Below are 19,190 nucleotides of genomic sequence, written 5' to 3'. Positions count from 1 at the left end.
ACTAATTATGATAATGTAAATTAGTAATTAAAAATTTTGCTGTAGACTGAATGAATGTAATCCATTTAATCAAAAGTCTGCGGAACAGCTGAACATAATAATAATAATAACAGCAATAGTAATAGTAATTAAATGAAAACTTTGGATAATAAATAGAAAGTCGGAGATGACTTTTGACAAGAAAATTTAACAGCACTCCTTATTAACATTGTTTGTTGTATCTCTTGAGCTTGTTGCTCGTTATTTTATTTTTCTTGCTAATAGTGTATACATTTAACGTTATAACTATTTATTTTCATCACTCAAAACTTTAGTGGTTTTAAAATAATAACAAAAGGAATCTAGAAGTGAATAGCAATGAAGTTACTAAAGACTCAAGTATTTTATCATTTTATTTTATAGTTATGAAATCAATTTTTAAAAAAACAAATTTTATAAATATATATATATATATATATTATTATTACTAAGGAAATAATTAATTTTTGAGTCTTTTCATACTTTTAGCGGGCTTTTAAAAATTTCAAATTTACATTTAGATGATTTCTATATCATTTTTTTGCTACTTAGCATTCAAAGATCTCAAGAAATTTATAGAAAGTGTAAAAATACCTACACAAAAATATGTCGAAATTATTGTCATGACAGGCAGGGGTTTTCAAGTCCGGAAAAGTTCAAAAATTTTTGCTATGATAAAAATAAATTTCTTAACAATAATTAAGAAATAAAATTAGATGTAATAAGATGCGACACTCCACTGTAAAAAATCAATGGACCCGGTGTAGTGTAAATGCCTCAGTGTGAAAATTACACCGAATCTCGTGTAAAATTTGGGCGGTGTCAAATTTTATTTTTTATACCGTCAAACGTGTAAATATATAAATGTATAATAAATAAACGTGTAAATGTACAAAAAAAAATTAATATTTTAAAACTATAAATATAATATTTATACTATTGCTACGAATGCTATGACGGAAGAGAATAATCAAAGAATTCATGACCATTTCCATGATTATTTTCCGACGTCAAGATTTTGGAGACTACTTCTAATTGCAAGTAGCAAGTAGCAAGTGGCAAATATCAAATTCAACTCCGCCATCCATCTTACGGCATTAAATTTCACGATTATTTTAATGCTTATTTAATTAATCTAGAAGATATTGAGTCTATTGTCATTGTAAATATGTAATTATTGCTTAATAATAATAATATATGTATATAATACACTGAGTAACGGTGTAAAAAAAGTAGATTACACCGTGTTAAAATTATATAGATGGAAAATTCACACCGAGAGAACTTTTACACCGATATTTCACACTACGCGGCCATTTTAAGTCCTCCGGATCCATTTTTACACCGAAATTTTTAACGTGTACTGCTGTGTAAAATTAAAACAAATTCCAAATAAATAGAAAAATTCAATTTTTGTATTCGGGTAGACTGGGAACTGTTATTATTATTATTATTATTATTAATTACAAATAAAATGGATAAGAAATATAATAGAAATTGAAGCATCAAAATAATCTCACAATTGATAAGGAAAAATGTTTTTTTTTTTTTTTTTTTTAATATTTATTTGAAAAAATCTTTAAGGGTGATCTCATCGATCTATTCTATACATTTTGTTCATTTTTCTTAACGCTATCATCAGACTTTATCCCATCAGCAAGGAAGACATATAAATTCTCGGATTAGAATCAAGGGGATCAAAGTATCAAAGTTAAATGTGTACAGAGTAAAAAGTGAGAAATGTCTCGGAAAAAAATATATGAAATAAAATAATGACTTCCCGTTAAGTGTTGAATACTACACATAAGGAGATCTTACGTTTTTAACGATCATATTTATCTCGTACATCATTTATCTCCATTGAAAACATTTCCCAGATGAAAAGGATTTCTGTATATCATTTTAAGGATCTTCAGAACCAGAGGGTTTTGCTATTTTTTACCACCTTTCTTCTTATACTTTTTCTCATATTTTTTTTTTTCACCAATTTAATATTTAATTTTTTGTAAAAATTAATAAATGGGATCTTAGAGAGAAATTTTATTAAATCATAAAGTATTTTTTCCCACACGGATGATTTGTATCGAAATACTTGTATAGTAATAAGGCTGCAGAAAATTTGGTTTGTTTAGGCAGCAACAGTAGAAGCTCTCAGTGATACTAAAAAGTCTGGGTAAAAAAAATCTTAAATGTCCCGACTCAGCGGAAGATGAAAAACAAAGTAAAGAATGAACACGAGGAGAAAAGCCCTCGTCTGTTCGTCGGTTCTAAATCGCAGCTTTACTACTATATTCTTTACTCTTCGCTCTTCAACTTTCACACTATATGATACTACTCGGCAGTATCGGTACCTCGGTGGTTGAGAATTTATTCCTACTTTTAGTCTTGAGAGCAAGGAATTTAAGCTACCAGAAAGTGTATAACTTATTCGCATCAATAACTTTTTCTGAGAGAGTAAAACTGGCGATTCATGTTGCTTAAATTTTTTCAACCGGTTACGTTCGAAATTCACTGCTTTATTATTTGTATTTTATTATTAAAATTTAAATCATATATCACGTCCAAATTGATAATTGATAAAAAATAAAACTGAACAAAATAAGCAATTTTAATATTTTAATTGTTATTTATTACTTTTCTTATTATTTTTCAGTAATTTACCTTTATTGCTAGCCTTCTAAAAGTATTTAACCCCCCACCCCTCTCTTCCACTTTCTATCCCTATATATTTTTATTAACAAAATCATTTGAAGACAAGTAATTAATTATTTTCTGACTGACTAGATGGATCTCTTTAAAAAAAAATTTTTTTTTTATTAATTTTTAATACAAAATTTTTTTTCAAATTATAAGAATTAAAAAAAAAATTTTATTATTTTAGACTCTATATTTAAAAAAAAAATCACATTTTCATAATACATAAATAGATTAGAATTTCAGAGGACAAATTTCTGAGTAAATTGAAAACTGGTTACTTTACATGTTTTTGCAAAAAAAAAAAAATTTCAAGGCCACCCCTACTGCTCGAGATAGAAAAAAAACATTTGGATGTTAATTTAAATTTTGATCATTTTTCCGAACTCTTCTTTATTATTTTAAGTAATATCACATTTATCAAGATAAAAATAAAAAAGTTATTTACTATAAAAAAATATTTGTTCCCTCTGCCTGATTTTATTTCCGAGCTAACGACGTTATTTTTTTTACACTCAATAAGATTGCTTGAGCGTGGTCATATAAATCGATTACTCATCTGTCAATTGAACTCTTCAGACAGCGCACACATAAAAATATAATTTTACTCATGTCAGCAAACAAGCAAACAAACAATTTAGCTTTATTGAGATTCGGCAAACTAAAAAACTGTTTTTAAATTTATTTTTCTTTTCAAACTAACTAATTTCTGACGAGTCTCCATCTTTATCTTTATCTAAACCATATAAATTTAAATTACAACAATTAGCTACTTTCTTCTATTGACATTCCCACAATTTAACAGAGAAAACTCACAATGTCCAGTCATTCTAACAACTTAATTAAACCCATTGTTCCGAGTTTCATTGTCAGTGTTTAGTTAACATACAACAGAATATCAAGCTGACCATTTTATACTTTAAAAAGATTCAAATAAATATAAACATAAACATCAAAAAATATATTAACAAATCTAAATACAGAAAGGGATAGTTTGTTATAAATTTTATGATTGATTGAAACATCCGATTGTTTCCCTTAAACTCTACTGTTTTCCTTCACGATATTTCATTTTACTGTCAATTAAATTTTTTTACACAAATCATTCTATTAAATAAATTGAACTCTATCATGAGCATTGAGATAGAAAACATTGAAATTTTGAAAAAGTTCTTGTTTTTATTTAAACTAAAATTTAATTTTTCAAATTTTGATTAAATATTTTTTTTAGGACGAAAAATATATGAATTTAATGGTTTCCATTTTAAATATAAATTATTTTATTGGTATATTTCCTTGTCATGTTTTGTTGAAAATAAACCAAGCAAATATGAAAAAAAAACAATAATTGAAAAGCGAGTTCTTTCAGACTATTATAAACGATATTGTTTGAAAAAAGTTTTCAATCTCAGATTATCTATGACTCAAATCTATGATCAATTTTCTTTATCTTTAGTAGGACAGCTTGTTAACAGAAATAGAAACAAAGATATAGGGAGTCAGGAAACAGGATATTACTTTGATATTGATCCCTTATTTTCTTTTATTTTTATGGCTAATAAAAAAACTTTCAGATCTATTGATTGTCTAATAATAAATTATATTGATAACGATGCTACTGAGTCAATTTATTTTATCAGTGGATTTATTAATTACAAAAAAAAATAAACAACTGTAAAAATGAAATAACTTTTTTAATAAATTGTAACAGATTAAATGTCATTTTCAGATTATAATAGATTTTATTAAAGTCTTAAGTGGAAAAAAAGAACTTGAATAAGTGAAAATCACTTTATCACGTACTGAATCGATTATGAAAGCAGAATATGTTAATTTTTAGATTAAGCTCATGACAAAGCTGAAGTTTAAATAAAAAAAAACTTTTATTCGTCTGATTCATGCTGTCAGAAAAATATTAATCAATTTATATATATTATTATTTATATATTTCTTATCCATTGGAATTTGATTTTAAAAAACTCTAGTTTTGACATCATTCAGTTGGATCTACGCTGTAAAAAATCGGGAGTGAATGTGGAGTAAATATGGATTGATTTCATCATTTGAAACTCCCGAGTTAAAAAGAAAAAATTCTCCTCACATGAAGTAAATAGGGATTTTTTTTTCAGCACAATAATTTTGAAATGATAAAGGTTTTATTCCAAGCCACATCTCCTCTGATCCGAAGTTCTAATGTTAAACTGAACTCCGGATTTTATTCGTGTTCACTCCGTAAATTTTTTATAACATACTTATACATTTTATATATATATGGATGTATGTGTAAGCTCTATTCGCATCGCCTAGCACAAGAAATTCAAGAGCTTAACGTCGTGAAAAGCCGAAGAGAGTTGTTGAAGAAGATCGTCAACAACCAATACGACATGTTGTAAGACTTGCTGCTGCAACAAGAAGATCAAGTTTTACATTCTCTTTTTTTCTTTTTATGCTTTTTAACTTTTCTTTTGTAAGACATTGAAAAACTATTTTTAATTCATGTTTAAGTGTTTTAAAATTATTAACGAAACTGATATCTACTACAATTACTATTTTTATTACTATTCTATTAATTTGTCGCTTGCGAGTCCCTATTTCTTTTTATTTTTTCAAAAGTTCCTAAAATATTTCCAACAGCTTCAAAATTTTCTGTTCTGTTTTCGACATAATTTTTCATATGGTATCAGGTTCTGGAATTTTTCTTCGAAATATTGCAGGACTATAAAAAGTTTCATACTTTTTTAACTTTTACAGTTTCAGATTTTTCAAATTTTTAGTGATTCGAACATATTTCAGAAAATTTTATAATTTTTCCCAAAAAAAAAGTTAATTATCTGTTACGCCAAGACATCTAATATTAAATATTGATGCCGCAATAAAAGCCGTATTGATTGTTCAGTACCTTGACGACAAATTCAAATGGAATAATAAATATAGTAATCCATTAAATTATGTCATGTTACCAATGGCTATATTTTATAATATTTTGAATCTAAGTACTCTCTAATTATCATAACCATTAATCACAGTCTAGGTGTTTATTTTTCTGTGATCACACTCGACATTAAAGCAAGCAAAAAGTTAATGCTCATAATAACGGAAATAAAAAAAAAATAACAATAATTATTTAAAGTTGCATGTAAATAAGTACGGACGTAAAACGCGAAGAATTACGTGCATAATTTACTTGCATTTAGTCGCTCTTATCGTTTGGTAACCTTGTGATAAAGGAAAATTTAAAAAACGTAACGTTGAAAACACGAATAGTAAACAGTTATGAGTGAACATTACGTTGTAAATTATTGAATTTACTGCCACAATATGAATTATAATTATTATTTTTTAAATTATATTTCAAATTTATCAGTATTTTTATTTATTATTTTAGGTAAGTCAAAAATTTTTAATGTGAATGGGAAATTTATTAATTAAATTATTTATTTTAGTCTTGAACGAATCAAAAATGGATGATAAAGGTCCAGTTCCGTATCCAGTAGACCGAGATAATTATCAGAGGCCTTCATAATTATTATTTAATCAATCGATTTGTATATTTATTGGTAAATTAAACTGATTAAATATTTAAAAAAAGTATTTTGTTTAAAAAATTTGTATATGGAAAAAACTCACGTGCGCTAGCATTGCGGGATAATCTTGGGAATAGAGTACAAAAGCACCAATGAGATGGGTGACGGAGAAAATAACACCAGCAATGCAGGCATGACGTAGTCGAATTGGCAAAAGAGCGTAGGCCATGTAGATAAAAAAACAAACAGACCAAGCTGCCGCGAGTGGTCCACCTGTACGTAAATGGTCGATTCTCGTCATTGACATTGTGCTGGCTGTTGAATCAGAACTTAACATGTCTCTCATGACCATATCCTCGGGATTCATCGTGGCTATTTTATCGTCCCAATTTGGTAAATATGCCAGATGAATATTTAGTGTAATTTGTAGTCCTAGTAATGTTACTAGTACTGCTCCACTTACTCCAGCTAACCAGACTTCATTCATTCCTGGTCTTGAAATTGCTGCCACTAAGCCTGCATTCAAAAATTATTATTTTTAAAAATAAAAATAAAAGTATTAGTTATCAAATGAAATAAAAAATGACGAAGAGATTCATCATTGTGATTAATGACTTTGAGAAAGCTCATGTATAGTACTGTGAAAAATTCTATAGAACTTATATAAGTCCGCGATGTGGTGTGAAAATTTTCATATCGCCGGTGTAAAAGTTACATGATGTACGGTTGACTACATCGAGTCCAAAAAATTTTTTTAATGTAATGAGTAATTCTTTAAATTTAAAATACTTGGAATTGTTTTTTATAGATTCATTTCCCGTATAAAAATAACAGTATATGGCTAAAATATATTAAATCATATATGTTTGCAACAAAAAAATATATGATATATTTATATTTTATTGCATATTATAAAAAATCATACAGCGATTTTGGCCGATTTAATATAAAATTATGTACAGTAGTAAATATATGTATTCCATATATATAACTTATATGTTTTTTATATTAAGCTATATATACATTTACATTTACCTTTTAATATATTGTATTAATATATTTCCTTTTATATTATTTATATTTAAAATATATTTCCTGCATATGATTTACATATATATTTTATATATTCTAAACATATACGGGCTCGTATATGAAGAATTATATATTTTTTAATATAAAAAAAAAATATCAGAAAATGTAGTTGAATTGGCCACATATATTTTCTGATATCTATCATATATTTTGATCATATAATTATTTAATTTTAATATTAAAAACAATTATCAGACAATGTTTAAATATTAAGCTGATAACACCGAATGGCGTAAAAGATAACACTCACACCGAAAAATTTTCACACCGCGGACACCGTGTACAGTTTTCGGGGACCATTTTTACACGATAAATTTTTTACGGTGTAATTAAATTAAATTATGTTAATAATTTATTTAATAACTCATTAAGAGGCTGATTTATAAATATGTATACTTACCGGCATAAATAGTGATACAAGTAAGTACGGCAAGTGTCAGGGATAAATTTTCAGGCCGTTGAATGAGAGTAAAAAAAGGCTGATCGCTGGTAAATATCAATCTGAGAACTAGCAACCCCAGTGCTATTGATAATCCAGTCAGAAGTCCTAGCACATGAGTCATATTACTTTGATTCATACGTAGAAAATAACGTTGGTACAGCATCTCCACCTACGGTTGACATTAAAAGATAAAGGATGTTTAGTTTTTTTATTTATTACCTCATTTCATTTTTTTTTTTTGTAAAAAAAATATCCATATTTTATTTTATTATTCTATTATTAAATTTAATGCTAAGAAAAAAAAATGGAGATAATCAAGATGTAAAGTTGTCTTTCATTGTTTTTGCACAATTTGTAATATTAAATTTTTTTTTTATTTCATATTCTGTGCAAGAGAGTGGGGTATAAGAAATGAAGATTTCATTATTCCAATATACCAGATTGCCAAAATTTATTCATTTTTTTTTTCAATAAAAAAAGTGCTTACTTAAATAATGATAAAAAACATTTCCAAAAATGGCTCAAATAATTTAAAAAAAATAACTGAGGTTTTTTTACGATAATTAAAATTTATAATGACTGAGATATTTTAACGATAGTTTGTGTTGAAGATTTAATTGAGAAACGTGAGTATAATAACGATTAGATATAAAATATTAAATTACTTAATTAAAGATAATAATTATTTTAAATAGAACACAAAGATTAAGTTTTAGCATTTTAAATCCGAGCTGCAGGCTCGTATATCTAAATACATGTTAGAGCCAGTTGTTTGGTGTAAAGTTTCTTTGCAGTAATATAGGCTGGGATATTAAACGCGAAAACGCAAAATCTAATTAGAACGTCACGAGAATTCTCTCGAGCACAGTGAAGCGATTACACTATTGGCGGACAATTCGTATTTCCTCTTTCTTCTTTATCAGCCTTTGTTTCGTTTCGTGTACAGCTGGTGGATCTGATGAACAGAATTCTACACCACTATATATATAAACATATATATATATATATATATATATATATATATATATATATATATATATTGAAGTAGTAAATTTAGTGTTATAGAGTGAGTTTAGAGTTTCAAGAGACCGCGTTATATACAACCCAACTATATTTGCGTAGGAGTGTCGTTTAACCTAAGCCACAAAGAGTTCTATCCTATTTTATGTTTCGCTGAGAATTGCTAATTTTTCTTTGACACTCAAGTTATTTATTATACGTCATCTCTCAGCTATACAATTAATTTTAAATATTTTTTTTTCATATTTATTTCATAAATAATGTATTTTTTCAAATCAATTGATTTATTTATTTTTAGCAATTTAAATATTTGAATTTTTTTTTTTTTCACTTGTTGAGATGGCGAATAAACTGGAACTACATGCAAATCCAGTGAACTCAATATACTTACCCTAACATCAATCTTTGGAGGTAAGTGGTACTATACGTGAGTATATAAAGTTTTTGAGGACTTTATACAGTTCACTCTACATCTAATATTGCTTCATGTTACTTTTATCATTATTATTATTATTTATGTTTTAAAATACATGAATTTATATTTTGCTTTCCTCTTGAGTTTACACTAGACTGTGTAATTTTAAAAAATTTTTCATGCTCACTGTTCAAAATCTTTCAGAGTACTTTTGAAAAAAAAAAATAAATATATATATATATATAGTCGGAAAGTAGAAATCTAGCCATCAGAAAGTACTTTGACATATGCAAGACTTATTTTTGAAATTTTTTTTTCTTCAACACATGCTCTCGAGTTTTGTTACATAATTTTACTCATACGTGCATAAAAATAATAATTATTATTAAATTTTGTTAGAAGTATTAAAAAAGATTTTTTAGTCAAATCCCACTTGGCTCAACAGTAATTTTTTTTTTAATGATAATTTGAAATTTTTCTCACCCCCCGTAGATATTTTTCTTTCACATGATTTTTCGATAAGATCTCGACTTTTTCAACTTAAATTAAATTTTTTTCAACTTTTTTCATCTTAGTTTCAATTTATTTTAACTTATTTGTATTTTTTGGTCTTACTTTGAACTTATTTGTCTTTACTTCGAGCACGATAGTCATTCACCTTACTTTTGACTTGTTAAACCAAGTCAAAAAAAAGTTATTTATTCGCTTTTCTTTCGCCTTAGTATATAAAAATTATTTTACCTTAATTTTGACTTTTTCGCCTTATATTTTAAGTCGAATAAGTCTAAACCAAGTCAATTTCCACTTGATTTAGACTTTTTTGTCTTAAATCGTGACTAAGTAATCCAGTTAAGTCTAAACCAAGGCGAAAACTCATTGTATTTCATATCTCCATAAAAAAAAGTTGAGTCTGTCTTGCGAAAAACGGCTCCAAATTTCGACTTGGTAAACCAAGGCTAAATCAAGTTTTATTTTTGATTCTGGTAAATATAGTAAGGCTACAATAGTGTAATTAATACTTATTTTATAAGCTACAACATGAATTTCCAGTAATTGAGTCATGGTTTATCATTTAGAAGATATTAGAGGACTAAGCAGCAAAAATAAGCTTTTTTAATTTTTTGTAAAATTTTCGAGATCATCAAATTGTTAGAAAAGATCTTTAAAAAAAAAAGTGATATAGTGAAAATTGAAGCTAATCGAACTTTAAGTTACATTTTACAGAATTAAAAAATCATTTTTGGTTCGAACGCTATTTAAGGGTAAAGCCAAAAAATCCATTTTTTTTAAAATCAAAAAAAATTTCAAACCACAACTTCCAAACCAATCGACCGATTGGGTTCATCTTCGAACTTGATCAAAGCAATCGTCTAATGAATAAGTGTATAAAATTTCATGAAGATCATGAAATATAAAATCATAAAATCAAATTTATGGTGGCGAAATTTCAGATAGAATTTAAATCAATTTTTGAAAAGTATAATCAAGAGTAAATCTTAGAAGATTTTTTTTCAATTAAAGCTGACAACTATATAATACTGAGCATTAAAATAAATACTGCTGGCTAGATACCTAAAGCTATTAATTTATCTGTCAAATACGCCATGAAATATAATTTATTGTAATCTTTAGCGTAACGTGATGATAAGTGTTTATAAACTATATAAGCAGTGATGTGTTGATTGAACACGTCTGTTAATTATCCAAAATGAAACAATGTGAGTGATATATAACACTCTGGATGAAGAGTATTCAACCACATATAAAAGGGCAAACGGGCGAGTGATGTTTTGTTAAACCCAATGTTGCAGAAGAGATGATAAGAGCTGAGTTGTTATATATCCCAACGTGTTTTACCGCCGGTCGATCGATAGATAAACCACGATAATCTCTGACGTTTATTTCCGGTTCACGATAACAATATATTATTATCATTATCACTATTGCCATAAATTACCATTAAATCCAAGGAGTCCCAAGCTGTCAAATAATTTTTTAACTCTTTTATGATTGAGCTTAGACTCTATTAGCCCGTAAGATAATTAGCTTGAGTCTATTTGCCAAGTTCGAGGAATATTAGGACAATCGACATCACCCATATCTCAATTGCGATGCTTGTTACACATTCGCAAGCTTCAAATACCTCCTGATCGATATTGAGATGCTATATATCAGATTGAGAGAAATCACAAATATAGATAATGTACCTGCATCTACTAATGGACGTCTGTAGTAGCGCATGAGTTGATTTGTTAATTAATTCTATCATTGCGTAGATGCTGGTAATTCTGTCGATCATACGCAATTCAATACAAACTGTCACTGATATATATTATTATTGGGTCTTTGATATTGTTATATATCTTGATTGTATCAAGTTAAATATACGATACGAAGGCACTTGATTGTCATCACTTGCAATTAATTAACGCGCTCTATATATACTAATGATCTTGAATTTGATGGTATGGTTTTCATCCAATAATAATAATAATAACAACATTAATTTATTTATACTTATACACTGTAAAAAAAAAGTAAGTCCACGTTATCCCGGTGTTAAGGTTATCGGTGTTAAATTTAAACCCAAAAGCGGTGTTAAAATTTTTTCCTATGTTAAACGGTATTAAAAAAAAATAGTTCTATTTTTGAAGCATCAAAAGTCGAAGTGTATTTCAAATACAAAAAAAAAATTTTTTTTTGTTCAAAAAATTAGTGATACGACAGATTTAGAAATTTAAAGAGAAATCCAAAGAATACTTGTCTATTTTCATAATGACATTTTAATGTTATTGTATAAAATCTGGAAAACAGATTTTATGATTCAAGTCTCCCTGCAAACTAAATCTGCGAGCAAAATAAAATTATCAATTATCAAAAAAATATCAAAGTTGTAACAAAATTAATTATTCTATTATTCAGTTCAATAAAAGAGACTTCCTACTTTATAGGTAATAAAATTGTTTTCATCTCAATTAACGAAGATTTCGTAATTTTAACGGAATATTGTTATTAGAATTTTTTTCGGTTCTGTAGATCTTAAAACTCCTATACTAATACCTTTATACTTCGATCGGAGTTAATTTACTCCTTATGTACACTGATCAAATAACACCGCTACACCAACGTGAGTTCATTTCGACACAGTATCAGTGTTAAAATAAGTCCATTTTAACATCGCTTTTTTTACAGTGTAAAGTATGAACGTCTTCGTTTTTTTTTTTTTTTTTTTTTTTTTGATATTACGATTCTTAAATGCAAATTAAAGAACACAAACGATATAACTTTCATTAATTATCGTGTCATGAATTAAATGAAAGTGATCCTACTATTTTTGTTGATAATCTTCTGGATGAACGTCTTGATATAAAATAAATGTTATATATAGAGCGAAGGTACGTAGCTTGTGGAGTAAAAGAATAAAATAATTTTCACAGTGATACGGAGACACACATGTATCTCTTGTGGCAGTTGGAAAATAATCTTGACACGTGTCTTATCATCTCAAAAGTTTTTTTCGTGCTACTGGAAGTATAAGAATAAGAAGGGTCGAAAAATGAACAGCGCAATTTTATTTTTTACTTTGTTATTTTTCTTGTGTGTGCGAAATATCTCAAGATTTTAGATTTTTTTTTCTCTTTTATCTAGTTTTTTTTTTTATTTGTTATGCTCTTCGGAGTTTTTTCGTGCTTATACGAAATAAGTTGGCATGAGAACACGCGCAGGTGTCGAACAGAGAATCCAATTATGTTTTCACTACACAATGATATACTGTCTATTTATCTCAATATTTATACACATATATTATATTATATATTACGACTAAAAGAGTAAGAAAAGTTATTCGTGATTTAAATGAGATAATAACAATTTGTGGAAATTTAATTTTATTAATTTTATTTAATTTTAGACAATTGAAAAGAATTGAATTTTTTTTCCAAGTAATTTATTAAACTTGCATTTTATTTTAATGAAATAAAATTTATTTAAATTACTCGAAGTCATTCAATTAAGCAAACTCTTCAATCAATTAAAAAATAATTTTTTTTAAATGCCCTAATATTTGTTATTCATTGAAAAATTATTATGACCAAGTAAATTGATGTCAAAATAGTTTTTTCATATTTCAAAATATTAATAAATAAATTTTCTAATAAAAATTCAGAAGTAAATTACCGATCCGAATTGTTATCAGCTAATTTGAACGGGAATTTAGATAAAATTTCGATAATCAATTTTTTAATTGACTTAAGATTTTAATTTTTGCTGGCCCATTTTACCTATGGTGTCTATTTCGACCTTTCATAGTTTAAAAAAAAATTTCTCCAGTTCCCAAGATCTCATTTTAACTTCTCATCTCTGATTTTTATTTTAATTTCTAATAGTATGAAATAATTGAGTGATAAATTAAATTAAAAAAAAAAAAAAAAAAAACACTCACCTGAAGATTTTTGAATCGATGAGATCTACAAAGTGCACGTAAAAAACGACTGAGTGCACACTTTCTTTCATTTCCAGTTGAATGAGAACTAAAACCAGTCATCGAAATCGGTTCTTTTAATCCTCCTGTGGCTAAACTAACGCCTATTTCTGATCCCATTCCCATCTGAAACCAAAAATAACTAAATTTATAAACCAAATTCGCAATAATTTTGACAAAAATAAAAATTATATTGAAATTGATACAATATTTATTTATGAAAAAATAATACCGTGACAATAGAAGGTCTTTGCGCGCCAGTAAAGTGTTCAATGACCTCCCAGTTTGATTTCTTGAACGGTGTATGGGGTGTCCTAGGTGTATTTGGCGAATGGGGCTGTGAACTGGGTGTTTGTGCTTGAGATTTTTGTTCACGATTCAACAACAATTCAACCGATGGCTTAATACCATCGCCACTAGTCACGTGTTGCCGTAAACTAGCCCATCTTCTTGTGCTCCGGGACCCAGTCATTGTCGTGGTGCCAAGCTCACCCTGAAAAATTTATTATTATGGCCTTTTTTATTTTCCTTTTTTATCCGGGACGTAATTTATCGTTTAAACATATCATCTATAACCCGGATATAATAGGATATATCAGTTTATTTTATCATCGATAAAGTCTTCTTCTTTTACTTCTTACTCTCCTTCGTCTGGTTTCTTTTATTTTAACGCGTTAATTTTAAAGTAAATTTATACCAGTATATTTATATAATTATGCTATTTTTAAATGCTAAACTTCTGTCAGACTTAATAGATTGACTTGTTTGAAAAATATTTTTTGACATAATTATTAAGCTGTTTTTTAAAAATAATTTATCTGAGTTGAAAAGATAATTTATTATTTAGCATTTTTTTAAATTTCATTTACTGACAGAATTATTTCTCAATATTAAAATTTAAATAGGCTATTAAGATGTTTCCGTAGCTGCCAAAAAACTTTCAAGGACTTGGAACTAATGTGGAAAATCAACCTTTTGATATTAAACTGTAAAAAATTTCCGAAGTGAACGGGGATTAAATCTGGAGTATGTAATTTCGGAGCAGATGACTGTGTGTTTATTTAATCTCTTTGGAGTAAAATTTCTTCCGAAGGAGAATTTATTTTAATATTAACTCTGAATCGGAGTAAATGCGAATTTTTAAAAAATCTAGATATTCCGAAATCACTTAACTGGAAAAACAAACTCTCTATTTACTCCGTCTGTGAAAACTCTGGAACTTCAAGTGACAAAGTGAATTCGGATTTAACTAAAATTCGTGATCAGCCCGCCATTCACTTCCGATTTATTACGGAGTAAGAAGAATTAGTCCAATTTAATTAGCATCAATCTTGTCAGTCAGAGTGTTCTTTCTGTAGGGAAAGGCCGGGAAAAATGGAACCACTAAAGAAATAATAGATTTTTATACACAAATATATTTGATTTAAATAGAATTAAATACAAGTAAGTCGATGAAAAATTTTTAAGTGACGGTAAATAATTTTATTTTACTTGCTAGTATTTATTTTTTATGAAACTTTTGCTAAAATTTTTAATTATTTGTGTTTATAAATAAATTAAAATCATGTTAAATAATTGATGAACTTATTTGTTTCGATAAAATAACTCGAGTTTTAAATTTAATTTGCTATAAAAGTTTTAACGTACTGTAAATTGCTAACGAATTTGCTTTATCAAGTCTGTAGACGGCAGGTCAGTAAATTATTTCGAGAATACTCTGCTTTGTCTTATATATAAATTTAACGTTATCCCTGTAACCACTGTCACTTTTAGGAAAAAATTTATTACAGAATATTTTACCGTTTTTTTTTTTACTCAGATAATTTTTTTTTATTTTAGTTTCAAATAAATTTTACTTCACTTGAACCATTTTCTCAATATTTGAACTACTGATAATTTTTTTTCAATGTAAGTAAAGAATATAAAAAAAAAAAATATCGGCACATTTTTCAGTGTCAGTTAAACCTTTTGTATGATTCCTTAAAATAGTTTTTAACTCTAATAGATACACTGGTTTTTTCAAAAGAATATTTTCCTTCACAAATTCTTTATCCACATTTTCAGTTCAACAATATCTCATTTTTCTATATCCACAAATATATAATATATATATATATATATATATATATATATATATATATATATATATAACCTGTTTATATATTTTACAATGTATCTGAACCCATTAATAATTAGTCAAAAATATTTTATTTTAAAATTTATCAAAATATTTTTGTTCCCAAATTTTTAAATAAAAATTAAAGGGGTAAAAAAAATCTAAATTTTTTTAATAAGGCTTTTTGGTGTCAAAAATATTTTTAAAAATAAAAAAAAGTAACCCGGCAAATCTTCTTTTCCTCATTACATTTTCTTAAATGAGTATGGCCGTTGATACTAATGGAGCTTTCAGTTCAACAACTTTTTTTGTACCCTCTGAGGATTAACAGCATCAGACCCGAAAGAATACTAATAAAAAAGCTTGTAAGTACGTGGTAAATATATTTTTTATAGCACATAACATTACACTTGAGTACATGTTACATATTGTTATAGCCACTATAAAAAAAAAACTCAAAATAAAGTAAACAAGTCAATTTTGTTACAAAGATTTTTTTTTTTTTTGCGGACAAAAAAATGATTTTTTCATGTACGGATGAACGTATAAATGAATATATTGTGTTATGTTCAGAGATGCAGTATCAGTGCTATGAGATTTTGTGTTACGAATAAACGTGACTTGACTACTGTCGACACGATCCTAAACACACGTGACTGTGATCTATAGCATATGCAGTTTGCTAGTATGAAGCCAGTGAATAAGACTAGACTCTATATAAACGAGGAAATATGAATTCATTGAGTAATCGACAGTAAATAATTCCACGTAATTTATTGTTCACAACGAAAATTACACAGGTCACTTGTTATATTCCCTCTATATTATATTTTATGCATTATGGAGATAATTCAGCTAATCGAGTTTTATTTATACCTCAGTAATCAAAGAAACTTTTGATTATTGGTATTTGTTGTTTTGATTCAATTAATTAATTTAAGCCATACATATGTCTGGTTATAATTACTATTGCAGCAAAAGCATTGATTACTCAACATACCTGAGGACAATAGAAGGCTTAAATTTTTTTTTTCACCACACCTGCGCCGAAAGTTTATATTCCTGCCCTGTTTTAGATGGAAAAAGTCCTTCTTTTTTATTATGAGAAAACAACTGATAAAAATTGGTGCATGCGCGATTATTCACGAAAACAAAGACAAAACTAAACTTTCAGATGCAGATCTGGTAAAAAAAAATTAAAAAATGGTTGACCCTGCGAGAAAACCCCAAAACTTCCCGGTATTTCCGAGCTCAGGTTGAGTCTAGAATATCTGTAGAATTTCTATAGAATTTCTTAGCCGACGATCCTGATCAAAATTGAGACGTCCGATAAATGCTTGAAGGCCTTGGGGATATCAGAAAAGTCTTCTGGAAGAACGTTAGCACATAAAAGTGAAGGAAAAAAATTTGTTCTTCAAGTACTGAGCCTTTGGCCTAGATTTTCTATGGGATTATAGAATTTCCTCAATCAGAAATAAACCTAATACAGGTGACCCTGTAATAGGAACATCGAGTAAATGCAGTAGTCATTCAATTATTCGAATATTTAATATAATTTTAGAACATACGGCTCTACTATACAACACATGTAATTTGAATAATTTAAGATAAATAAGTACATTATCAATTTTTTGTTATGAAATGTTTGTACTTAATAAAAGTGGTTTTTAATTTTTTTTTTTTATAAATTTCTAATAAAAATTCAAGTAATCCAAGCAAATTAATGACAATACCAATATTGTGCAGATAAAAATAAAGACGAAATCGAATTTTCCATTATCAGCGCTTCGCGCATAAGGCATGCAATTAATACGTAATTAAAAGTGAGACAGTTGCGTATTTTGGCGAAGGTCTTTAAAAGGATTGAGTCAATAATGTTGAGAAGAGTAACCGAAACTTGGCATCTTGTAGTTTCATGCATAGAAACCGAGAATGGAGTAGTAATAAGTAAAAAAAAAGAAAAATAATGACAATAGATTTGACTGTCGTTGAATGAAACACGAGAGTGAATAAGTGAAGGTTAGTATGTCCCAACAGACTGCGGTACTTAGTCTGTCCTGGTTTGTCCTTTTCACTTTTTGCTGTTTTCATTTTAGCGAACTGTACGACCCTGCGAAATTTACCGCATCGTAGTTGCGAAATATATCAATATATCGCAAAATATATATATGTATATATATATTTGAGAGAAGTAAAGTATAGATATACATTGGATATACTCTTGATACTATTTCTGATTACTAGTAGCAGTAAACTAGCGTTTTGGGGTTTCAGCGAAGGCAAATTCATCATGTGTAGCATGATTCAAATGTCCACATGTTGGAATGCATTAGTATAAATGGACTTTATCAAGGCTCTCGGCTGCAACTACCCTGTGAATAGATTCTCGATCTCTGCACTAGATCCTAACGATTCAAAGTCACATGTGCGCTGTTCTGAATCACGTTAGGATATAGAATTGAAAATTAAAATGGGCTTTAAAGGCGAGTTTCAACTCTATAAATTGGAATGGGTAAACTCTGAATTCCTAAAGTAACGAAAACTATGTAGTATGTATCTATATACTTTAAAAGTTGGAAGGAATATTCGACGGGTTGCTTAAAGTGGTTGGTAAACACGAAACAGTTTTTAAAAATGAATATTCGTTTTTGAGAATTATTTTATGTTCTTAAAATATGTCTCAATAGTTATTGGTTGAACTGTAATTTATTAAAGGGAGTGATTGATAGTTTGAAAAATAAAAAAAAATCAGTATGGAAGAAGGTTGAGCACGTAATGCAAATAGAAGAAGGTGGGGCACGACTGATATTTTTTTTTTTTTAAATTCATGATCCTGATCTACAGACAATTATCAATTTTCGGATTTCTCTTTTTTTTAACAAGTCTATTAGAAAAAAAAAATAAATAAAAAAATGCACATGTAGAAAATTTAAAAAACTACAAGTGCAATTTTTCAAAATATTTTTTTTTTTTTAATTTGCCGTTTTTGAAAAAATCTGAGTCATTAGACTTTGGATAACTTCAATGGAAAAAAAATAATTTGAGATTAAACTTTGTATTGTAAGAAATCAACAATCAAATTAATAGACTTTACAAGTATGTTTATAGCGTGATTTGTGATTTAATCGATTTAGGGGATATAATACTGATGATAAAGGTTGATTATCGACTTGACCTATTGTCAGTACGTTAATCACGAAATACCATAGCTCAAAGCCCGCCGATTATGAACCAAACCGAAAACCGAAGATTACGTTGTACAGAGCAGAGAACAGTACTTAACATCCTCCACGTCTGCTCTACAGTCTATGTATATAAACATCAGTTGAGAGTAAGGGAGTAGACTGACGACAAGTATATAGTGAGTCAACTACTCGTAAGCGGCATAC

General features: G+C 27.8%; 1 protein-coding gene across 1 annotated transcript in view; it reads right to left on the bottom strand.

Moving 5' to 3' along the window:
• The window catches only part of LOC103580107 (adenylate cyclase type 6), a 69,950-nt gene that overhangs the window by 37,753 nt on the left and 13,007 nt on the right, over positions 1–19,190 (bottom strand). The window contains exons 3-6 of the mRNA XM_053742699.1: positions 13,918–14,178; positions 13,647–13,811; positions 7,729–7,939; positions 6,340–6,752 (exon numbers count right to left, since the gene is read on the bottom strand). Of these exons, the coding sequence (XP_053598674.1) occupies positions 6,340–6,752; positions 7,729–7,939; positions 13,647–13,811; positions 13,918–14,178 (1,050 nt within the window). The remainder of the gene's footprint in view (positions 1–6,339; positions 6,753–7,728; positions 7,940–13,646; positions 13,812–13,917; positions 14,179–19,190) is intronic.

Source organism: Microplitis demolitor, chromosome 1, assembly GCF_026212275.2.
Source record: "Microplitis demolitor isolate Queensland-Clemson2020A chromosome 1, iyMicDemo2.1a, whole genome shotgun sequence".
Taxonomy (NCBI): Eukaryota; Metazoa; Arthropoda; class Insecta; order Hymenoptera; family Braconidae; genus Microplitis; species Microplitis demolitor.
Note: the sequence above shows the minus strand (reverse complement) of the source record. Positions and strands in the feature narration are given on the sequence as shown.